The following is a 25,638-nucleotide window of genomic DNA, read 5'->3' on the forward strand; positions in this document are numbered from 1 at the left end:
TTGCAACAAAAAAAATCTGCTCAAAGCTGCAGATTTTCTGTTCATAATTACAATGTAAAATGGAAGGGATATATAATTAACACCAAGTATTTATTCTTTGAGAATAGGTCCCATGCCTCTGTATCTTTAAGTTGCTTAACCGTTCCAGTTCTCTCCTGATTGCTGATATTAGATTGCTGCTAACAGCAACAGAAGTGAACAGATTAATTCTGTTTTTCTTCTAGTTATTGTTCATGGCATCACCTGATACAACTGCTTCCCCCAGCCTGGAGCTGATGAGATGGAGATTTGAAACAGAAATATATCACGTTTTCTATATCTACTATATATTTCTGCAAAGAGAATGTAGAGAGAAACCTACTGAACAAGATTTGTACCTTGGTGTCCGTCTTGTCTCTGCTGAGGAAGAGGGAACATGAAATGCTGAATCAAGGGTGGAAGTAGTAGAGACACAAGTGGTTCACTGTTTCAGCTCTTAAAGCAGCTATAGGGGGATTTAAGCAATTTCAAATATTACTTGCAGATTAGTGATCAATAGTAGCTTGTTGGTTAACTTTTAGCAATAATCACAATAGTAAATATACACTCATTGGACACTTTATTAGGTTCACCTACTTGTTAATGTGGATATCTAATCAGCCAGTCATACGGCAGCAGCTCAGTGCATAAAAGCATGCCAAAATGGGCAAGAAGTTTAGTTCTTGTTTAGACCAAACATCAGAATGGGGAAGAAATGTGATCTAAGTTACTGATAGTGGTGCTAGATGAGATGGCTTGACTACCTCAGAAACTGCTGATCTGGGATTTTGACACATAACAATCCATAGGCTTTACAGAGAATAAAGGCATCCGTTAGTCTTGCGAGACCATGGATCTGCGCCTGGAAAGTCTTCACTCTCCAGGGTGCAGATCTGGGCAAGGTTGTATGGAAGACCAGCAGTTGCCCATGCTGCAAGTCTCCCCTCTCCATGACACTGATGTTGTCCAAGGGAAGGGCATAAGGACCCATACAGCTTGGCACCAGTGTCGTCGCAGAGCAATGTGTGATTAAGTGCCTTGCTCAAGGACACAACACGTTGCCGCGGCTGGGGCTCGAACTCATGACCTTCAGGTCGCTAGTCTAATGCCTTAACCACTTGGTCACGTGCCCACACAGAGAATAATGCAGAAACATTAAAAAAAATCTAGTGCACAGCAGTTCTGTGGTCAAAAGTTACTTGTTAATGAAATAAGTCAGAGGAGAATGTCTGGACTGGTTCAAGCTGACTGGAAGGTGACAGAAGTAATCACTCATTACAACAGTGGTATGTAGAAGAGCATCTCTGAATGTACAACACGTCAAACCTTGAAGTGGGTGGGCCATAGTAGCAGAAGACTACAAACATACACTCACTGGCCTCTGAGTGTAACCTTTCTGCTAGGTTGGCTTGACAGTCTTGTAGTAATACCACATGTATGGATTTGGTGGATTCTGTTTTTTCAAGTAATGATAGGTAGGCAGTCTAATGAAGCTGGGACCTTGGGCTGACTCAGAACCAGGGAACTTCCCCAGAGACCTGTCACGAGGCCTGCTCTCTCAGAATGAAGGAAAGCAAGCCTAACTGATCAGCGTGGTCCAGCACAGTGCCTTTTCAGTTGAAATGTACAGTCCCCAACAGGAGGGAAAGAGTTGCTAACTGGTTGGGCTTTGTCTTATGATAATGTTAGCAGGTTATCACCTGTACAAGGTTGTCAACACTGTAAAGGAGAGGAAATATGTGTAAATGACATTCAAGTAACATTGCTAATAATACCATTACATTATTAAAACTGCATTTTAATTAAAACAAGGAAATAAATAAAATTGAATACAAGTAGTTGAATCTAATTCAATAAAATTGGCTTGAACATATCCACTATTATTTCAGGGTTTTTTTTCCCTCACCAATACTGGGCAGAAAGTTCAGAGGACTCGCTGAAACTCTGCAAGGTGTACGCCGAAAGGATTTTCAGTAAATTCCTATGATATTCTGGCTGGCTTATTTGATGTTCTTATAATTATTAGTACATATCAAAAATCCTTGCTGGAAGAATATCAAAAATTTAGAAACATCTCCCCAAGGATGACAGTTTCATGCCTTTCTTTAAGTTAGTTGCAAATTTAAAAGGAAATACTTCATATCACTTGATGTTTAAAGAAGCCAGCCACTTTCTACAGTATTCAACAAGATCATGACAGAAATAAACTCAAAAGCATGCATTTGGTCTGGCTAATTTGGAAGACTTGTATCCACAGTTTCAAATATTTGTTCTTTTCTCCGTAACTTTTCATGAACTCTTACTTCCATGTCCTTCTGAGCAAGTCCATTTATAGGATTTTATATAGATTTTATCCCATGTTTCTCCATGGTTTTACTTTACTCCAATAGACTTCATTGGGAGTACATTTGCAGTGAAATCTTGATCTAGCATCGTTGTATCCCATGTTTCCATGATGTCAAATTCCAGTTTGCATTGTATTAGTATATTCCCTATCATCTGCCTCTTTTCCCTTCCATTTCAGGTTATGGCTTAAATTATCATCTTCATTACTGATGACGTTGGTGGGTTATCCTTGGCACAAAATTCTTGACTTTTTTCAGCTGCCCCAGATTTAATAAAACATCTTTGAAACTGAAAAATAGTCAACAAAACACCACCAAAAGGTTTATGGGAGGAACGTTGACAGGGAAACGAGGTGAACAGTGTCAATGGAGAAATGAAGAGTCTGGAAAATATAAAACAATGTCTACCATGTGAAATTTTGTTATATGAAGAGCAAAAGAGCAATCTAGCTACCTGGAAAGATATAGCAGCTGTTTCACATAATTATAAACATGAATTTGCATTCAAACCCTAAGTTATATCCTAATGTTTGCACTAATTGTATTCCTTTTTCAAAGAATGTAAATTAATACGATTTAAAAGAAATTACAGTACCTGCTTTTATTTTAGGAGGACATCACAGACATCCCAAAGTTAGCAGATTATCTTAAGATTTACAGGTAAGTATATAAATGGTTTGATTATAACATATTTACCTTGCATAATGTAAAACAAGATGTTTAATTATTCTCTATTTAATTCAAAATTGGAAGCATGTTGTGCATGAATTGCAATTGGATTTGAAGAGGTGGGTAACATGTTTTCCAACTTCAATAATGAGGTACCAACAATGAAATCTGTTTGGTAAACATTCATGTTTGGTAAATAGATTTCATTGACTTAACATCCAAGCTCCTCAGCCAACGGTGGTTTATTTTATTTGGAGCATCACATAAGGACACTGCAGATTTATTTGCAATGTTAATGTCTACATTATGACAATCATTCTACAATAGGAGGCTTTTAAATTTCAAACACTCTTAATGAATTCTCTATTGAATTCTGCAGCTTGAGCTTGAATCTCATACCCATGGAGTTGAGTTACATTTATAATTTGGATTTGTATGGTACCTTATTTGATCAAAATAGATATTTTCAAAAGCTGTGTTGACTGGTCTGGTACTTTGCCACATTTTCTATTAACTTCCATAATAGCAAGCAAAAGTCTCTGTGTATCTTAAGTTCCTAGCAAAGTTTCCTACCCATAAGAGCCTAGATGTATTTATTCACAATGGATAAAGCCTACAGTATCATATCCATGTACAAGCAAAATGTCTTGAGTTACCTTTTGTCTGGCTTTGTTGCAATGCCTAACTGGTGAAGGGTGCAACAGGGTGCAGTAAAATTGAAGAAGTCCTTTAGATATTTAATTGGATTAATATAGAAATAGTTCTTAAAGAAAATTAAATATAAGGCATCATCTTCTTCAAACTAAAACAATGGTCCTAATAACACACATTATTCTGATTTTGTTTTTCATTTGAGGCCCAAAAAACTGATGCTGAAAGCCTACAAGCAATACTACTTTATTTTTAAAGATACTTGTCTCTCGTACTATAAGAACAAAGAAGTTTCTCAAGGAGAACCAATTGAACAATTAAACTTGAGAGGTGAGAAATCTATGCACTACTAAACATAGCAAAGGGAAAATTTAGAAAACTGGTGGTAACCAAATCATTGCCCCAAATATTGCTTTAGTAGTTACATTTCAAATAGAATAGTCTTGGTGCTTTCAATTCTGCTAAGTATTGGGTTGTCATTTAATTGCTCTTAAAGGCTCATTTAATTGCTCTTAAAGGTTAAAACCTTGGTCCTTTAAATTGCTACACTAGCAAAATGGCTGGAGAGTTACAAGGCAAGAATTTTGTGTGTGTGTGTGTGTATGTATGTATATATATATAAATATAAAAAAATACTGAGAAGGATAAACACTTTCTTGTCAGACATTCCTCAGTTTTGGGAGATAATTCTGTTTGAAAGCAGAAAGCAAGGACTTTGGGGGAGGAAAGAGAGATTCTGCTGTAACATGAGAAGTTTTCAGATTATGTTTCTCACCTTATCTCTAAGACTTATTCAGATTTCATCAAAGTTTTTAATAAATCTAAAAATTGCACTGTATGTAACTCCTGTCCCAACTATTGGATGCCAAGGCACATAGCAGCGAACTAATCATGTTGGAAAGGTTAGTTGCCAGTTCTCTGTGATAATCTGGTCTGGCCACTGTGCCCTTTTGAAATGCTAGCCTTCAAGATTGAAATCTTCAAACCCCAGATTCAAAGTACTTGCTTCTATTTCTTCAAATCCAACATCAAGTTTCTGAAATCCTGCTCCTGGTGTAAAAGGGATGACAACGCACTGAGTATTTTCACCATTATATCTCAATGAAATAGTTCTTTTAGAATTAGAAAAATTCCATGAGTACCACAGCCTAGAAATCTGTGTATGTTTTGAAACTCTAAAAATAGGGGGGAAAGTCCCATTTTTACCATCCATTTGAAGGAAGAGGTGCATTGAATGCTTTTTAAAAAATATATACAGTGCTACTTGTTATGCTTTGTGTGTTTGCGTGCATTACACATCCATAATTCCCAAGTCATTAACCAGTGTGGTTGTTAAAGCAGATATGTTCAATTACAGCTACCACTGGATATTTTTTGGTAGCTGGTGATGAATGAATATGACAAGTGCAGAGATGGTCACTACCAACAGTATCCCTGATGACCACATGGAGATCATAATAGCTGGGGTGGCTACCCCGAGCAGATCAGTACTGGGTGAGGGAGGTGGATGATTCAAGGGTGTTTGTCAAGTCCCCTCCTGAACGTGGATTAGCAATCTGGTCTACCCTAACAACTGAAGTAATCACATCAACATCTTGCATGAAGAAATCCTCAAAGATGCAGTTAAACCATGTCTTTTAGATCCCACACAAGTAGGTTTGGTTTCCAATGCATGGGCTGTGTTGCTGGCATGCAGTCCATTGTGATGTTGATAAACTCTGCATTTTTCATGTGCATTCAGTTTGCAGAGATGCATAGAAAAATAGGTCACTCAAGCCTGCTTCACCATCCAGTTTAGTGATGACAGGCCATTCTTCATGATACCACGTCCCCACTCTCTCTTCATACACTGAATCACAAATAAATCAAGAGACTTGACTTCTCCAGTCTTCTAAGTAACAAATTAGTGAATTCCACAAGTTTACCAATTTCTGAATGGAGACAATTTTGATCAGTCCTCAACATTGCACCATGTGTGGCCTTGTTCTTGACACCCCAGCAAGGAGAAACTATTTTACTCACATCGAGTATCACCAATCCTATCAGAACATTTCAGCTTCAGTTAGTTCTCCTCTCATTCTTAACCCTACCGTATACAACCTAGCTGACTTAATCTTTCTTTCAATGACAGTCCCACCTTCCCAGCAATCACTGCACTCCCTTGGTGGTTAGTATATCATCTCCAAGGAACCCAAAACTGTACACAGTACTCCAGTTGTAACCTCACCAAGACCCTGTATAATTTTAGCAAGACTGCCTTGCTCAAGTATTCAAATTGTTTTGCTTCAAAAACCAACATACCAATTTGTGCCTTAACTGCTTGCTGCACCTGGAGTGACTGGTGTAACAGAAAACACCAGTTCTGTTTGTATATCAATACTTCCCAAAGTAACACCATTTAAATGGTGATTTATCTTTGCTAAGAAAAGTGAAATAAAATGTCATTTTGTCCTAAAGTCCTGATTGTGCTTACCATTTACTTTAAGTACAAACGTGTGTACATTTATTCTCAAAGTATGTATACCATTTACAACCTTGAGATTCGTCTTCTCGCAGGCAGACACAAAGAAAAAAAAACAAATAAAACCCATTAAAAGAAACACACAACAAAGACTGTCAAACACCCAGTGTGCAGGAAAGAAGACTAAATCATGCAAACAATTAAAAAAGTGAACAAATAACATTCAGTACGTTAACCGCAGAGTCTCTGAAAGTGAGTCCACAACCATGAGCCAGTTGAGCATTGAGGCCCCTTCTGATGGTTGCAGGCCACAGCTGCAGAGTCAGTTCAGTGCTGAAGTGAGTGAACGAGTAAACCTCACTGAGTAGTGACAAACACCCTTGATTCATCCTTCTCCCTTGGCTTTGACACCTTGATTAAACCACACAAATAGTAAAAAAAAATAAGTAAATAGAAAAACATGAATTGCAGAGTCTCCAAAAGTAACACTGTGGCACATACTAAATCAAGCACTTATTATTTCAAATGCTTCTATATTTACCATGCAGGAACATCTAAACAAAAAATCTGTCACTTTACATCTCTCATTTAACTGTTTGGTTTGAAACTTTGCTTAATACAGGATGTGAAGTTGTACCAGATGTGAACATAGCAGGGCAGAAATTTGGGATCAAGCTGATGATTCCTGTGTCTGATGGCATGAATGAAGTATATATAAAATGTCAGCATGTAAGTATTTGATGGAAAGGCATTAACGCTAGTGAAAGGTTATCTTTGTTGAAGTGATGTTTCTCAGCACCAGGCAGAACAGTACTTTCAATTAATTGTGATGACAAGAACGAGCACGTAGACATTGGGAGACTAAAGCTTACTTGTTGGGCAGAAATCTCCAATAATGTAATGGATTATTTTAGACCATAAGACATAGGAGCAGAATTAGGCCATCTGGCCTATCGAGTCTGCTCCACCATTCAATCACGGCTGATCCTTTTTATTTTTCTCCTCCTCAACCCCAGTTCCCGGGCTTCTCCCCGTAACCTTTGGTGCTGTGTCCAGTCAGGAACCTATCGATCTCTGCTTTAAATACCCCCAATGACCTGGCCTCTACAGTTGCATGTGGTAACAAATTTCACAAATTCACCACCCTTTGGCTAAAGAACTTCCTCCACATCTCTGTTTTGGAAGGGTGCCCCTCTATACTGAGGCTGTGCCCTCTTGTCCTAGACTGACCCACCATGGGAAACATCCTTTCCACATCTACTCTGTCTAGGCCCTTCAACATTCAAAAGGTTTCAATGAGATCCCCCCTCCCCCCATCTTTCTGAATTCCAGCGAGTACAGACCCAACGTTATCGAACGTTCATCATATGATAACCCTTTCATTCCTGGAATCATCCTTGAGAACCTCCTCTGGACCCTCTCCAATGCCAGCACATCTTTTCTAAGATGAGGGGCCCAAAACCGTTCACAATACTCAAGGAGAGGCCTCAATGAATTTTATTCATTCGTTGTTCAGGATCTGAGCATCATCACTATTAAACCCATCATTTATATCCATCCAAACTGCTCTTGAAAAATGTGTTATTATGAGGAAAGATGTATAATACTTTCTCTCGAGATTGTGTACATCATTTTGCAACATACAGTATTATCACGTATGTATGTTATAATAGCTTTTCTAGTTCGACTATATTCATTTGGTTTAGACATTTTCTAGAATCTTAAATACCAAAAGGAATAGGGGACCATATTCAGATAACCATCTGAAACAATTTACCACAGATTTTTGGGAATTGTGCTTTTCCACGTTTCCAACCAAAACCAGCACTTTGACTTTGGTGTATTAGCCACAGTCCTTGGGTTTGTTGACATCATGAAGATCATGCTGACGCTGGATGAGAGGAGGAAATCCTTCCAATTTAAGCTGGCAGTGAGTGATTTGTTAGTTCAACAGCTTTGATTTATCATAACTAAATTTTATTCTAGTGATCCTCCAATGAACCTTTTCCAGATCCTATAAATCCTTCACCAGTTGATTGACGTAGGCCAGCTGAGACCTAACTAAACTCTTTCATACAGTCTTTGTTTTATATGGAATAAAACATGCCAGGCATAGATGGGTTTTTTTTCTAGACATTGTGGTCTCAGAATCATATTTGCTAACTATGTTTCAGTGACACAGATCGTACGTAGGGTTGCTGCCTGGCAGTGCCAGAGATCTGGTTTAACCTTAATCTTAGGTGCTGTTTACATGTTGTTTGCATTTTCTCCTTGTGTGGGTTTCCTTCTCCATCACAAAGATGTGTGGGTCAGTATGCTAATTGGTCAGTGTGCTTCCTCCCTAATATGGAGGTGAGTGGTACGAGGAAAGAAGGGAGTTGATTAGAACATGAACGTCGACTTCTCTAACTTCCGCTAAGGCCCCACCTCCCCCTCATACCCCATCTGTTACTTATTTTTATGCACACATACTTTCTCTCACTCTCCTTTTTCTCCCTCTGTCCCTCTGAATATACCTCTTGCCCATCCTCTGGGTCCCCCCCCCCCCCCCGCTTGTCTTTCTTCCCGGACCTCCTGTCCCATGATCCTCTCATATCCCCTTTTGCCTATCACCTGTTGTCCAGCTCTTGGCTCCATCCCTCCCCCTCCTGTCTTCTCCTATCATTTTGGATCTCCCCCTCCCCCTCCAACTTTCAAATCCCTTACTAACTCTTCCTTCAGTTAGTCCTGACGAAGGGTCTCGGCCTGAAGTGTCAACTGCACCTCTTCCTACAGATGCTGCCTGGCCTGCTGCGTTCACCAGCAACTTTGATGTGTGTTAGTTGATTAGAATGTAGGAAGAACATAAAATTGGATTATTAATGAATTAATGTTAAAAAAAAAGGGTGGTTGACAATCTGTGCAGGCTCAGTGAGCCAGTGGACTTGTTTCCATGCTGTCTATCTAAATTTACTGTATGTTCAAAATTAATTGTGCTTTCTACCTTTTTAAAAAAAATACACAAAATTCAAATTAACAGAACACCTGTGTTTGACCGCAGGAAATACAATATGCTAAATGGATGGCTGCCTTTCGACTGGCTTCAAAGGGCAAGACGATGGCTGACAGTTCATACCCAACCGAGATGTATAACATTCAGTCCTTCTTAAGGATGAAGAACATAAATTCTTCACCTCAGGTGATACACAACCCAAACACCATGGAGATGAATCCAGAATCACTGGTCTCACCCAGATATTTGAAGAGGTTCAAAACCAAACAGGTACTGAAATACAGTCAAGTACTTAGTGTTATGCTGTAACTTCACCCTTCCTGTCCTTAGTGTACGAAATTTATTGATTTCGGAACACGGTGATTTTGATACACCATTCTGGCCCTTCGAGCTACACTGTCCCAGCAACCCCAATTTAACTCTACCCTAATCACAGGACAATTTTCAATGATCAGTTACCCAACTCAGTATGTTTGTGGACTGTGGGGGGAAACTAGAGCACTGGGGGAAAACCATACTCCTTACAGAATGGCACCGGAATTGACTTTGGAACTCAGGAACTCCTGGAGCTGTAATAGAGTCGCATTAATTGCTACACTATCGTGGTGCCCAAAATGTCAGGTGAAATTATGTATTGCAGTATATGCAGAGAGTGGAGGGATTTAGAATTGCATGGACAGAAGGGAATAGTTTAGTTAAGCGCAAAGTCAGACACCAAGGGCATGTGCGTGTGCTGTACAGTTCAATTTTGTGTTCTGTGTCATTACAGAATTCTAAGAATTTTTTTTCTTTATTACATAACAATCTGAATGCGCATCACTTTTAATTAACTTGGTGCATTATTTCTTCAAAGAAAGATGATACACTCTACTCTCATAACTTGATCTGCAAAGCATTTGTACTTGTCCATCCTGAGTCCTGATGAGGGGTCTCGGCTTGAAGTGTTGACTCTTCATTGCTCTCCGTAGATGTTGCCTGACCTGTTGAGTTCCTGCAGCAGTTTGTGTGTGTTGTTCCGGATTTCCAGAATCTGCACAATCTCTTTGTGTCCGTGTGCTTATCCATTTCTGAGTCGATGTGTTGAACAACCATTTTACAGAAGTACAGGTGGGATATACTAGCCTCAGTTAATGCCCGTTTTAAAATCATGCCTGGGTGAAAATAGATTGAAGATCTGCCACAGTCCAGGCTTAGTCCAGTGACCAGAATTTATTTTCATAATTTTACTTTGAATCTTTATAAGAGACACCTTGATTTTTGGACTAATGTGTGGGTTTTCACATGACATTTTCACATTGTATGTATGGTTTAAAAATGTTTCTGCTAGCTGCAATGAATGGAAACCTTTGCTTGTGTAAATGAGCTGGAGTCAAATTTCATTACTTTTCCTGCCAATTTCTGTAATTACCTTCACCTAGTGTATCTCCAACTCTTCCCACAGCTATCCTGTATATATTTCCTTCCACTGCATTCTGTGATTACTCTATTGCTGTCATCTTTCCGGTGATGATAAGACTTTCTGCACAGGTAGCTCAGATGTCTTCCTTCCTGAAGCCAGACTTCCCCCATCATTGTGGATATCTATCTTGATAACATCATTTTTTATACCACTGCTCTCACCCTCTCCTTCTGGACAGAGTAAGGATAGAGATCTTCTGGCCCTCACATTCAACACAATATCCTTCACAAAGTTGTTCTAACAAGTTTTCACCATCAGGTACGTCTACGCCCTTCACCAGTATGAAGGGACTATTTACTTCGGTCTCCCTGGTCTGCCTTTCCAGCACCATGAAACACTCCCCATCCGATAGCATTCCCATGTAGCCCAGGGACCTATCACCTCTTCCCTTCCCACCAGCCGGTGGCTCAGTATTGGCAGTGATTTACTGGCATTTGAATCAACCTAGTCTAGTGTATTGCATTTAGTATTCACAATGTGCTCTTCATTACAGAAACCAAACACAGTTTGAGCATCTGGTTTGTATAGTGCCCATGTTTACTCCAGAGCTTCCTATTGCCTGGTACTTTAGCTCTCCATCCCACTCCTATTCGATTTGTCAGCAGCCTTCTGCCCTGTTATAATGAAGCCCAATGCAAGCTTGACAAACAGCATCAGCATGTCAACTTAGCAGCCAGAGGAGGGAATTTATTAGGTCTGGTTTATATCAGCTATTGTGGAGCCTACAAGACTGCCCACAACACCTGCCCCCCCCCCCCCCAACCTCACCTCAGATACTCAGGTCACATATCTAATTTGCTGATCCCTGCATACAGGCCCCTGGTTAAATGAGTCAAACCAGTTTACAGTGAGATCATGACCTAACCAGAAGATGCCACCTCAGTGTTGTAGGACTGTTTCAAAAGCATAAACTGGAGTTCATTCAGGGAGGTGCCTACCTACAATGATTACATCAACATTGATGAATATGCGGGACATCAGTGGCTCTGTTGTGGAGAGAGTGAAGAGCACAAAGTTCCCTGGTGTGCACATAACGGATGATCTAACCTGGATCCAGAACACCTTCCCATTAGTAAGAAGGCATAGCAGCATCTGCACTTTCTGAGGAGATTGAGGCGTGCTAGGATCCCTGCCCCATTCTAACAACCTTCTACAAGAGCACCATTGAGTGCGTCTGGTCTGGCTGCATCATTGTGTGGGCCAGAAGCTGCAAAACCCTACAGAGGACAGTAAAAACGTCCGAGGGGATCACTGGGGTCTACCCCCAGCCCCTGATTTGTTACACTTACTGTACCAAGAGTGTTGTAGACTAAGGGCTCAAAGCATTGCTGAGGATCCCTGCCACCCATATCACAATCTCCTTGACCCATCGGGAAGGAGGTGCAGGAACATCAAGGCAAGGGTTGCCAGACCGAGTAATAGCTTCTTCGCTCCAGATGTGAGACTAGTGAGTCACTGGGATAATGAGCTGTTTACTGTACTATTTACAGTTTACCTGTGCTGCAAACTACATTCATTTTGAATTATTTATTTTTAACTTATATTTTGTAATATTTTGTTCTATGTGTCGTGTGTGATATGTTTTGTGGGATCACCTTGATATGGAGGAACTTTGTTTCATTTGGTTGTATATACGTACAGTCAGCTAACAATGAACTTGAAGTTCAACACTTCCTTCATTGTTTAAGCACATTATCATCCTCTACGCTTGACGCTACATTCAGGAACTTTTGATAAATTGCTTTCTGTGTCAGAAATAACCATTTTTGCTGCAACTGAGCCATATGTAGATTCAGTCCGCCTTTTGATCTTTACAGCTTGACCTGCAACTTTTAACACATCCTACTATTATGTCACCCTCTAACTGACCCAGTAACAACATCCCTACAGCAATTGTAGCCTCAGCCAATCACAGATATTCCCTTGCCAGGGTGTTGTAAGTGACGAAACAGATTCGGTAGGTCTCAAAGGCAAGGACTCTAGACACACGATCTTGGTAGTAAAGGATTTTATTAACAGAAGGCAAACATGGGAAAATGGCAACGGAAGCAACACGCACACGCGAACAATTTACAGCAGTCATGGGCAAATCGCATGGGAACAAAGTACATGCACACACCTACAACCAAGGGAAAAGTCAATACGATACCCACCACCTCTTGACTCTGTGCAGGCACGGCTGTATGCTATTAGAGACAATAATCAACGCTCCCAATCCTATTCAATGCACAGCTCACCAACAATTTCTGCAGCGCTCTTCCACAGTTCTCAGCCTGCAGTGAAGCAGGGTGGTCCCTCGGAGATGGCAAAGAGAGAGATCACAGCACCCGTGGCACCCTTTTAGTGCAGTAGGGCTGGAGGGTCCAGCCCAGGAAATTCACAGGGGGGCCAATGGCTCAGTGCCAGCAGAGTTAAGCTGATTACAAAGGCCAATTGCCCGAGGCCAAGTACAAGGCTAATTAAAGGGCCCATTGGTTAGGTGTGCATTGATGGGTGAGGAGGGGTCAAACCTTGATTGGCAGGTGGCATGCCTTCTGACCAGGTAGTGGGCAGTGCTGTCACGTGACAGTCACGACCCCTTCAATACTCAGGGCTAACCTCATTCCCATCTTCTCTACAACTCAAAGCAAACTATTTGTTCTTGCCCATTTCTGACAAAGGTGATACAATGTGAAGTATTAATTGATCTACTTCCCTCAGATACTGCCTGACCTGCTTCGTATTTCCAGCATTTTCTGACTTTGTATGCCACAAATCGGAAAATGCTTTTTCTCCCTTGGGCTTAAATACTGAGGCGTATCTTTGGGTCCATGTTCCAGCTTTGCAATTGCATTAAACCTGTTTGCATCCCTCTGTAATTTCTGCTTCCATCTATAATTTTTATTGTCCTTGTTGTGACAGTGATTGAAGTCACCAGAGAGACACTGAAGCTGGTGAGACAGAAATCTTTATTCAGCACGACAAGTAGGCATTTTCATGGAGACATTCTCGCTAGAGGCTCACAAACCCAAAAGTACATCACATTTTTATACCCTTAATATCTAACGGAAGGTGATTCAATACATTTTTTTATAGTTACAATGACATTGTTTACTTCAGTATGTTGCTTTGACAATATTCCCTCTGAATTGCATAACTACAGTGGGAGACATCTCTGAATGTTCAGACACCTTGACTGGGACATTTTCCTGAATTTACTTACATTTACAATGGTGCAAATTTCTTAAACCTACAGTTGATGCGGAGCAATTAATGCAACCCCATTGTCTTAACATTTGCTGCCCTAAACACGAGGAATGTAACAGACAGTATCATCTATCTAACTATTGTCTTAATGTTTGGCTGATGCATATGCAAACAGCTCATGGTCACCATTTTGCAAACCGTATCTTTTAGTTTGTGGGCAGCTCCACAAACAGAATAACAGTGGTGCTTTTAACATCAGTTTACTATTTGCACTTTACGACCCTTGTTAAGAACTGAAAGCTGGTTCTTGTTTGAATTAATTTCTGCTATATTCACATAACTCCAGAATACACCCTAACAGGCCTTTTACACAATATCATCTGCAGCCATGGATAAAGAGCAGTCATCCTTCATGCAATGATAAATTGTGGTCCTACCCCTGCAAACCCTTGTGTAAAACCACATCACAACCCATTGACATCAGATTAGTGGACAAAAGGAAAGACCTTATATGGGGAACAAAGTTTCTGAATGCTGGACTAACCTCTGATCTTTATATGGTCAATACATATATAGAAACAAATTTATTATACTTGCAACAAACAATCTGCTGGAGGAACTCTAGGTTAAGCAGCGTTGTCAACAGCATTGGTTGAGACTGTTGCCCTGATGTAGGGTTTAGACCTGAAATGTCAACAATTTCTTTCCCTTACAGACGCGCTCAAACTACTGAATATCAGCTCTCTTGTTTCCCTTTATATATGCTTGTCAATGTAACCATACAGGATTTTAGAAGTTGTAGCTTACATGCATTGATTTTAGAATCATTTCATGTAAAAGGACCATCTTTTAGTGAGAATTTTACCTTAAATTGCATAGACAATTGCCACAGAATCTATGTAGTTGGGAAGGAACATCGGGAGAGACAGTGTTGACTCTTCATTCTACCATACTTCTACATACAAACAGAGTGGATACAGGCTAGTCCATCACGGTAAGGCGCTCTTCACCAATTGAGCATATCTACGTGAAGCATTGTCACAGGAAAGTACTATCCATGCTCTCTTCTCGCTACTACCATCAGGAAGAAGGTACAGTAGCGTCAGGACTCACAACATCAGGTTCAGAAACAGTTATGACCCCTCAACCATCAGGCTCTTGAACTAAAAGGGAAAACTTCCCTGAACTTCACTTGCCCCATCACTGACATGTTCCCACAACCTATGGACTCACTTTCAAGGACTCTTCATCTCATGTTCTTGATATTTATTGTGTATTTATTTATTATTACTTCTTTCTTTTTGTATTTGCAGCTTGTTGTCTTGCACACTGGTTGAGTGTCCAAGTTGGTGCAATCTTTCATTAATTCTGTTATGGATTTATTGAGTATGCCTGCAAGAAAATGAATCTCAGGGTTGTATATGGTGACATATGTACTTTGATAATAAATTTACTTTGAACTTTGACCCACTTTACCAGAAAGCTAGCCTGGTCAAACTGGAGTCATTGAGCTGGAAATTAATTTGTTTGCATGAGCCCAAAATATCCCAAATAAGAGTATAAGCAGTCTGTACTGTAAAATGGAATGAATTTGAAAGGCAGAGTACAATGCAATGATGCTACTACGCAGCACATTGATTGCTACCAACCATCTATGCAGTAGCATTTGTGACAACAGTTGCTAAACCAAACACTCAACATATGATTTGTTTTCAGTTGACAACACGCATCCTAGAAGCTCATCAAAATGTTGCACAGATGACCTTGGTGGAAGCCAAGATGAGGTTCATCCAGGCATGGCAGTCGCTGCCAGAGTTTGGAGTTTCTTATTTTGTAGTCAGGTGAGTGATTATGAGACTACAGGAACATTCATAAAATGTTTTTGTTAATATTATTTGTATTTCTATTATTTAGAGACACAGTGAGGAACATGCCTACCAACCCACAGATTACAGGACCAATTAACCTACTAACTGGCATGTCTTTGGACTGTGGGAGGAAACCAGAGCACCTGGAGGAAACCTATGCGCTCACGGGAAGAACGTACTAACTTTCTTACAGAGAATGCCGGAACTAAACTTCGAACTCTGACACACTAACCGCTACACTACTGTGGCACCCCTCAGAACAAAGGAGATGTAGAAAAGGACCATTTTGTCATTTTTACATATACCATTAGAGGACACATACTATGAGGAGCGATTGGACAAACTGGGCCTGCTTTCTCTAGAGCTGCAGGGACTGAGGGGAGATTTGACAGAAGTTTATAAAATTAAGCCAAGCATAGATAGGGAGACTGTATCTTTTCTCCAGGATTGATATATCTAGTACTAGAATGCATGCATTTAAGAGGGGAGGGAGAACATGCAAAGGACAACTGTGAGGCAAGTTTTTTTTTCATGCAGAGTGGCAAGGGCCTGGTAATGGTGGTAGAAACAAATGGCATAAGCATTTAAGAGACTCTTAAATAGGCACATGAATATGTAGAGAAGAGAAGGATTTGATTGATGTGCAGGGAAAAGGGATTAGATTAACTGGGAATCATTGGTTTAATTCATTTGGTACAACATTGTGGGCTGTAGAGCTTGTCCTGGCTGAACTGTTCTGTGTGAACCTTAATAAATACAATTAATCGTTAAGCTTCTACTTGTGCAAGTAATTAAGATCCAGCAGTATTTCTTTAGGAACATTATAGATAAGGCTGTTATGAATGCAACAAAGAACATTCCATTTAAAACCAACACAATCACTTACTTCCACAGATTTAGAGGAACCAAAAAGGATGAACTGTTAGGGATTTCCTATAACCGATTAATAAGAATTGATATGGCAACAAAAGATCCTATCGTAACTTGGAGATATAGCAACATAAAACAGTGGAACGTCAATTGGGAAATCAGACAGGTAAGTTACATCTAACTCTATCATCTGTCAATCACATAACAGGTTTGTTTTTAGTTATTTAGCAATACAATGCAGATTAGGCCCTTCTGGCACTTTGAGCTTCGCTGTCCCAGCAGCCCCTAAGCAATGACTTGTCCGTGGAAGGAGTTAAAGTTTATCAAGTGTATCAGGTTGGGAGGGAGGGGAGGCAAAATCAAAAAGGGTGATGAATACGGGACTGACAGTGTTTTATTTGAATCCACACAGTATACACAGAATGAAGTACATGATTTTGTAGTGCAGTTTCAGATTGGCAGGTAGGATGTGGATATCTCCCAAGTCGTGGCTGAAAGAGCATAGTTGGGAGCTTAACATTTGAAGATGCACACTGTATTGAAAGGACAGAAAGGTAGGTGGAGGGGGTAGGATTGCTCTATTGGTGAAAAAAAATTAACTCAAATCCTTAGAAAGAGGTGACATAGAATTGGAAGATGGCAAGAGTTAAGATACTGCAAGGTAAAAAAGACCTTGATGGGAGTCATATACAAGCCTCCGAACAGTAGCCAGGTTTTGGGCTACAAATTACAATGGAAGATAGAAAAGTTATGTAAAAAGGGCAATGTTACAATATTCGTGGGGGATTTCAACACACAGATCCATGGGTAAACTGCGGTTAGTGCTGGACCCCTAGAGGGAATTTGTAGATTGCCTACATGTGGTTGAGCTCATGAGGCAAAAGGATTTGGTGTTATGTAGTGACTCAGATTTGATTAGGAGGCAGTGATCATAATATGATAGAATTCACCCTGCAATTTGAGAAAGAGAAGCTAACATCAGGTGTATCAATACTACAGTGGAGTAAAGGGAATTACAGAGGCATGAGAGAGGAGTTGGCCGAAGTTGATTGGAAGGGGACACTAGCAAAGTTGAGGGCAGAACAGCAGTGGCTGGTGTTTCTGGGGTAAATTCAGAAAGCACAGGAAAGATTCATCCCAATGATGAAGAATCATTCTAATGGGAAAATGAGGCAACAGCGACTGACAATGTAAGTCAAAAAAAAGCATAAGAGCAAAAGAGAAGGCTTATAGCAAAAATTAATGGGGAAGTAGAGGATTAGGAAGCTTTCAAAAACCAGCAGAAGGCAACTAGAAAAAAGCCAATAATATAAAAGAGGATATAATTTTTTTCAGATCTATAAAATGAGGCAAGAATGGGTATGGGAATGTCAGAAACGCAAGAGTGTGAAGGGGTAGAAGTGAGTGTCATTGCTATTACTAAGGAGAAGGTGCTTGAGAAATTGAAAAATCTGAAGATAGATAAGTCGCCTGACCAGATGGACTGCACTCCAGGTTTCTAAAAGAGGTAGCTGAAGAGATTATGGAGGCGTTAGTAATTACCTTTCAAGAATCAATAGGATCAATCAATAGAATAGACCCTGAGGACTTTAAAATTGCAAATGTCACAGGGAGACAGAAGAAAGGAAATTATAGGCCGGCTAACCTGGCTTCAGTGGTTGGTAAGATGTTGCAGTCTGTTACTAAGGATGAGATAATTGTAGGCACATGATAAAATAGGCCAAGGTCAGCGTAGTTTTCTAAAGGGGATATCTTGCCTGACAAATCTGTTGTAATTCTCAAGATAGACAAAGGAGATTCAGTGGATGTTGTTTATTTGGATTTTCAGAAGGCTTTTGACAAAGTGATGCATGCAAGGCTGCTTAGCAAAATAAGAGCCCATAGTATTATGTGAGAGGTATTAGAATGGATAGAAGATTGGCTGACTGACAAGAAGCAAAGGAAGCAACACACACAAAATGCTTGGTGGTGGGATTCCGTTGGAGGTGGTGGAAGTTACGGAGAATTATATGTTGGACCCAGAGGCTGGTGGGGTGGTAGGTGAGGACAAGGGGAACCCTATCCCTAGTGGGGTGGCGGGAGGATGGGGTGAGAGCAGATGTGCGTGAACTGGGAGAGATGCATTTGAGAGCAGAGTTGATGGTGGAGGAAGGGAAGCCCCTTTTTTAAAAAAGGAAGCCATCTCCTTCGTCCTGGAATGAAAGGCCTCATCCTGAGAGCAAATGCAGCGGAGACGGAGGAATTGCGAGAAGGGGATAGCATTTTTGCAAGAGACAGGGTGGGAAGAGGAATAGTCCAGATAGCTGTGAGAGTCTAGCAACACACATCAAAGTTGCTGGTGAACGCAGCAGGCCAGGCAGCATCTGTAGGAAGAGGTGCAGTCGACATTTCAGGCCAAGACCCTTCGTCAGCTGTGAGAGTCTGTAGGCTTATAGTAGACATCAGTAGATCAGCTGTCTCCAGAGACAGAGACAGAAAGATCAAGAAAGGGGAGGGAGGTGTCAGAAACGGACCAGGTAAATTTGAGGGCAGGGTGAAAGTTGGAGGCAAAGTTAATGAAGTCAACGAGCTCAGCATGCGTGCAGGAAGCAGCACCAATTCAGTCATCGATGTAGCGAAGGAAAAGTGGGAGACCGATACCAGCATAGGTTTGGAACATGGACATTTCCACAAAGCCAACAAAAAGGCAGGCATAGCTGGGACCCATACAGGTGCCCGTGGCTACACCTTTAGTTTGGAGGAAGTGGGAGGAGCCAAAGGAGAAATTATTAAGAGTGAGGACTAATTACACTACTAGATGGAGGAGAGTGGTGGTAGAGGGGAACTGGTTAGGTCTGGAATCCAAAAAGAAGCGGAGAGCTTTGAGACCTTCCTGGAGGGAGATGGAGATATATAGGTACTGGACATCCATGGTGAAAATAAGGCGGTGGGGGCCAGGGAACTTAAAATCATTGAAAAAATCCAGAGCGTGAGAAATGTCACGAACATAGGTGAGAAGGGATTGAACGAGGGCGGGGCGGGATAAAACAGTGTCAAGGTATGCAGAAATGAGTTTGGTGGGGCGGGAGCAAGCTAAGACAATGGGTCTACTGGGACAGGCAGGTTTGTGGATCTTGGGTAGGAGGTAGAAACGGGAAGTGCGGGAAGAAGCAAAGGGGCATTTTCTGGTTGGCTCCCAGTGACTAGTGGTGTGCCACGGGTCGGTATTAGGACCACTTCTATTCACATTGTATGTCAATGATTTGGATGAAGGAATTAATGGCTTTGTGGCCAACTTTGTGAACAATACGAAGAGAGTTGGAAGGGTGAGTATTATTGAGGAAGCTGGTGGCTGCAGATTGACGTAAACAGATTGCGGGAATGAGCAAAGAAATGGCAGATGGAATATAATGTAGAGAGGTGCATGCTTATGCACTTTGGCAGAAGGAATAAAAGTGTAAACTATTTTGAAAATGTGGAGACAATTTAAAATTTCAGAGAGGCAGAGGGACTTGGAAGTCCTCGTGGAGGATTCCCCAAAGGTTAATTTCAGGTTGAGTTGGTGGTAAGGAAGACAAATGCAATGCTAGCATTCATTTTGAGAGGATTAGAATACAAATTGAAAGATGTAAAGCTGAGGCTTTATAAGACATTGGTCAGACCGCACTTGGAACATTGTGAGCAGCTTTGGGCCTCTTATTTAACAAAGGATGTGCTGGCATTGCAGAGTCCAGAGGTTCAAGAGAATGGTCCCAGAAATGAAAGGGTTAATATAGGAGTGTTTGATGGCTGTGGGCCTGTATTCACTGGAGGTTAGAAGAATGAGGGGAGGTCTCATTGAAACCTATTGAATGTGGGAAGGCCTATATTGAATGGATGTGCAGAGGATGTTTCCTATCGTGGGTGAGTTTAAGATCAGAGGGCACAGCCTCAGAATAGAAAGACATCCATTTATACAGAGATGAGGAGGAATTTCTTTAGCCAGAGGGTGGTGAATCTGTGGAATTCATTGCCATAGCCAGCTGTGATGGCCAAGTCATTGAGTACATTTAATGCAGAGATTAATGGGTTCTTGATTAGGCAGGGTATTAGAGGTTACAGGGAGATGGCAGAAAAATGGCATTGAGAAGGATAATAAATCAGCCATCATGGAATGGCTGAGCCCACTTGATGGGCTGAATGGCCTTTCACTCCTAAGTCTTATAGTGCAATCACCCTCAACTTTCATTGATCTTTATTAAGAAATATTTTTCTGCTTAGACCAGTGGTTCTCAAACTTTTTGGCTTACTGCCCCCTTGACTCCCAAACCACATTCCCAATGTCCCCCTCCCTCTCCAGACGTTACATAAAAGCTATAAAAGAATTTTGAATAAGGATGCACAGTGAAAGAAAATAGGAACTGCAAACTCAAAGCAGTGACAAATAATTGGAAAAAAATTATTCGAAGGTACAAAAAGTTATTTCATTAATTACAATAAAAACAAAACAATTTTCATCAATTTTGGAGCATACATTATCAGTCCAATTATTCACTACTTCATTGCTTTTTCGCCTTTCAATGAGATGGATGAGCTTGGTGCAGTGCTATCAGCTTCTCAACATCAGGCTGAATGTCAGTCAAAAGGAGTCTCAGATCCCTACGTTCAGTCATTTGCCGTCTGTCTCATTGCTTTGAAAGAAGCTGGGCAGCTGCACTGAAAATATGATCTTGGAAGGCAATGAAGAACATCTTGACCCTTTTCCACAGTGTAAGATGGTGCTCAGAGGTTTCTTCCTGCAACCAAAAATCTTGATGAGACTTCTTTGAACTTTGGCTTCAGCTCAACATCATTTTGTAGTGAGAGTCAGTTCTTCCTCCATCCTTCCTGTTACTTCCTCAGTACAAGTGTTCAGAAATGGATTTATTATTCAATCTGACATTTGGATCAAGAGAAGTTCCTGAATTCTCTCTGATATGTCTTTATGCAGCTCACCCAGGTGGGCACAGTATACTTGAAGATCATTATCTGTTTTCTTTCTTTCTCTTCCAACTCAGAGGCTCGGTAACTTGGAAAAGCTTGCAAAGGCCAGTGTTGCGTTTAAATAGGGTTAGTTTGAACAGAAATGTGGAGATGGCTGATAATGTTGTTGATAAGATTCATATTTCCTTGCAACTGAAGACTGATTTCATTAAAATGCAAATAATTCTGACAAATAACCAATATCATAACTAATAGTCTTGAGTTGATTACTGAAACATTCACGTCTTCAAATTTTAAGTTTCAAAAAACGCATGGAAGTGTCACTGACAGTTTCCACTTGAGAGCCACCTGACTTCTGTGTACCACAGCAAGCATTCAAACTGTTCATCAGTCTCAAAACAAAGCTCTCAAAATAGCTGAGGGACCAAGAACATACGACTTGATTTTATTTACTGTTGTAATAACAATATTTATTGACTTGTGCAGCCAATCAGTTAGTTTTTTTGCGACAAGATGTTGCCCTGTGAATTACACAGTGAATAGTAAATATGACTTAAAGAATGTAATAAACCCCACCCCCTCCCCCGGTAGCATCCTGTCATTGATGGTGCCCTGTCTGTTGCATAAGCCAGAATGTTAGTGAGCAGAATATCCTTTTCTTTAAAAAATTGCTTAACAACCCTAAGTATTGACTCCCCCTTCATATCTGCTTCTTGTCCCATTGCAAATAACAACTCTTGAACCACACTTTCATCCTTTAAGAAGCCAACATAATCGAGAAGAAAAGATTTGTTGCATAACAAAGTTAACTCATCTAACTGCAGAGCAAATTCTGTGGTCCTAAGTATATTGCAGAATGAGTCTTCCTCATTCTCAGATATTTAATCTATTCATTGTTGAATGGCGTTGTCGCTGAGCAGAATTGCTTCAATTATTTGGTCTGGTGATGTACGCAAAGCCATATTCAGAACCTTCCTTACTGCTGGCAGGATCAGTTCTCCAATTGCACGGGGCTTTCCAGATTTAGCAATGAGCAATGAAATGTTGTATGAGGCACACAAGCCATCACTGTTTTGTTGTGAAGTGCTGGCAAACATGTTTTGAAGTGTTTTCCATTTCTGAAAGTTTTTACAAAGCGACTGAAACTAAGTTCCTGGTTACTTTATCAGAGTGTATTTTCTTCGTGTTCAAGGAGCCCGGATGGTTTCAATACCTCATTTGGAAAAAAAAAATGTTTTCACATAACAGGCATATTGACTGCTGTTGGTTGATACGTGCTGGTATAAATACATATTTCAGACACTCCACACCATACACTGTCTACACTTTTCTGTTTGGTCTGCTTCTGCCAGTTTCATTATGGATTAACAACCATGCTCAATCTCAGTCACTGTGAACAATAAAGGGAAAAGTTATGATGTCATCATAGTTCAGGCAAAAATTCTCTGCCTGAAGGTACATAAAGTGGGACAGCGATATCGCAGTTAGGCTATGGGCAGAGAAATGTGGTGAAGACCATTTGAAAGGGCGGATTCTGAACTTTACACCATTGAACACCATACCCTAATTCGTATGATTTGTGTCACTGCATGATTAGAGTATGGAAATTGTACAAGCTAATACAGTACAACAGTAGTGAATGACAATAATGTACAAGCCGGACCTGAAAATAATAATTTCTTCAGTCCTGAATTCTCATGATACGCCAAATGCAGAAACGTCACATTACTATTCAAAAAGTACCCCCCCCCCATTACTGAATGCCCCCCACCACCCCCTTTATCTTTATCACCCGGGGGGCAATATCACCCACTATGGGAAACACTGACTTAGGCAGATGTAAAATTTGCATGATTTTAAAACACTATACAGAGAAATGTTATACTTCCTCTTCATTAAATTCATTTGTGCCTTCACACACAAAGTTTTTTTTAAAGTGCTAAAATATTACTTCCCTCTCCAAGTACAGTAGCTTCCTGTTGATTGGGACATATTGGGACTAGTACATTTTGCCCAATTAAGCAGCTACCCCGATTAGCTAAAGTTTTATAGCAACAATTAAAAAGATATAAAAGAGGCAAACTATCATTTAACTGAGTAACAAAATTACGTATTTGAATAAAATACAGAACAAATTAGAATACTACCAATACACGCTACCACATTCTTTTGACTGACTTGAACAATATCAGCAGACCCTAGTGTAGATAATGGACTGCCTTCATACAGTGTTTTTGACAATTGCGTCCCCTAAGCCCTCAAGATGCAATCACAGCTATTTTCTCAATTAGTTTTTGTTCTTTAACAGTTGTCCCAATTAACCAGAATCTAATATACTGGAATTTTTAGAAATTCTTGTTTTATGTGGATAAAAATAATTGAACCTTAGATTACTACATTATATTATGCTTAGATACTATATCAGAAGTTTTAGCATCAAACAATAGTTAAGTAAAATGGGAGAACAGCGTTATTTTGATTTCAAAATTCTTATTAATAACCACAACAGAATGATAGGCAGTGCTAAATCAAGCTTTAGTTGTAAATAACTTTTCAGACATTTAAGACACAAAACCTGAGCACAATTGTATAGTTTTGTAATGTGTATCTAGTCATGTAATTCAAAAGGCTAACTGATAACACATCTGAATTGTTACTAAAATAAACTGGAATCTTTACCTTTATAAACAGGATACACTACATGGCCAAGAGATCATACTGAACCCTTAAAAATCACAGGCTCCAACCAAAGTATTATGTCCAATTCTAAGAATTATTTCTTGGGAGGGATAACAAGGATGTCTTAGGGCACTGAAGCCACTGTTCAATCCATCTGGTCCATTCCCCTATATCTCCGCAACATTTACTTTTATGCCCTGTTTTGTTTTGCAACAATGTATATGAAGGGCTATCTTACTGTAGCCAGTAAATTTACCAGGATGCATTTGGGGTGTGAGAGAAAACTACAGAAACCGGGGTTGGGGTAAAACTGTGAACTCCACATAGACTGCATCTGAAATCAAAAGTAAAACTGGGATCTTGGTGCTGTGAGTCAGTAGCATCATGCCACCAGAGATGCCATTTAGAGAAGGCATAGAATTGATTCGTCTAAGCTGCAGGACTTCATAGGAAGAAAGTGCCAATGCTAAGCTTGTACATATCCCTTCTCCAAAGCAAGCACAAGTAGACCAAATCACATTCTGGATTCTCAGTCAAGATTACTGATTATAATTCAACAAATATTTTCTCAAAAACATAAAACATTTGACTCTCTTCCTGTTTAGTTATGGTTATAATTTAACACCAGCCTTTGTAAGCTATGAAGAATTGTCCCTTTATTTACCACAACCAGTGAGCAGTATTCTCGAGGAGACAGTGCCATCTAGGGGAATGTTGTTGAACAGATAGATGAAAAGGTAAAGGTAACTGATACCGTCCCCCAAATCAAGTTGTTGCTTCTTAATTTCAGGTTGAAATTGAATTTGATCAGAGTATGGCCATAGCACTCACGTGCCTCAGTGCAGACTGCAAGATTGTCCATGAGTATATTGGAGGATATATCTTTCTGTCAACACGTTCCAAAGATCAAAATGAAACGCTGGATGAAGAACTGTTTCACAAACTTACTGGTGGTCGGGATTAATGTTAAAGACCCTCTGAAACTGTGGTGTAACTTCAGAAAGAAAGGGCAAATTTCAAAATTTACAAAACCAGGTTATTTGTAACATACAGGTATATTATACTTTTGATAGCTACTACCTACGCTTATAAAAGCTACCAAGATTTATTAAATTTTAGTTAAGTATTATAAACTCTTTAAAGTGATTACAGAGTGCGTGCTGTGCTCAGCTGTTGTCTCGTGAGTGGGGGAGAAAGGGCACGACTTAATCCTTGCATGTTAACCTGGATGTGCGTACTCACTGAATGGACAGATAATGAAAAGGGTAATAAACAAACGAGCATATGGAAACCAGTGTGCATTATCCTTGGGAATGAATACGAGCGTCAAACAAAACATAATACTATTTAATAATAGGACAGGATTGTCACTAATGAAATTGCCTGCTGACCTTCCTTAAAAGCTGAGCACCCGATTTTCAACAAATCATGTCAGTTCAGCAGCAGAGGCTTCCGACTTGTGTATCAGCAGCAAAGAATTGCAGAGCTGGCTGTGAGAA

The 25,638-nt window shown here is 40.2% G+C and overlaps 1 protein-coding gene across 3 annotated transcripts in view; it reads left to right on the forward strand.

The window, feature by feature from the left end:
• Positions 1 to 25,415, forward strand: part of fermt1 (FERM domain containing kindlin 1) — an 80,411-nt gene extending 54,996 nt beyond the window's left edge. For 2 of the 3 annotated variants that reach the window (XM_072267092.1, XM_072267093.1), the window contains 7 exons: positions 2,974 to 3,023; positions 3,889 to 4,013; positions 6,767 to 6,873; positions 9,185 to 9,406; positions 15,498 to 15,622; positions 16,544 to 16,685; positions 24,930 to 25,415. In XM_072267092.1, coding sequence (XP_072123193.1) covers positions 2,974 to 3,023; positions 3,889 to 4,013; positions 6,767 to 6,873; positions 9,185 to 9,406; positions 15,498 to 15,622; positions 16,544 to 16,685; positions 24,930 to 25,103 — 945 coding nt within the window. In that variant the 3' untranslated portion in view covers positions 25,104 to 25,415. Of the gene's footprint in view, positions 1 to 2,973; positions 3,024 to 3,888; positions 4,014 to 6,766; positions 6,874 to 9,184; positions 9,407 to 15,497; positions 15,623 to 15,695; positions 16,317 to 16,543; positions 16,686 to 24,929 lie in introns of those variants that run through there. The other variant, XM_072267094.1, reaches the window with a different exon arrangement.
• The last annotated feature ends 223 nt before the right edge of the window (positions 25,416 to 25,638 follow it).

This window comes from Mobula birostris, chromosome 8 (assembly GCF_030028105.1).
Source record: "Mobula birostris isolate sMobBir1 chromosome 8, sMobBir1.hap1, whole genome shotgun sequence".
In the NCBI taxonomy this organism is placed as follows: Eukaryota; Metazoa; Chordata; class Chondrichthyes; order Myliobatiformes; family Myliobatidae; genus Mobula; species Mobula birostris.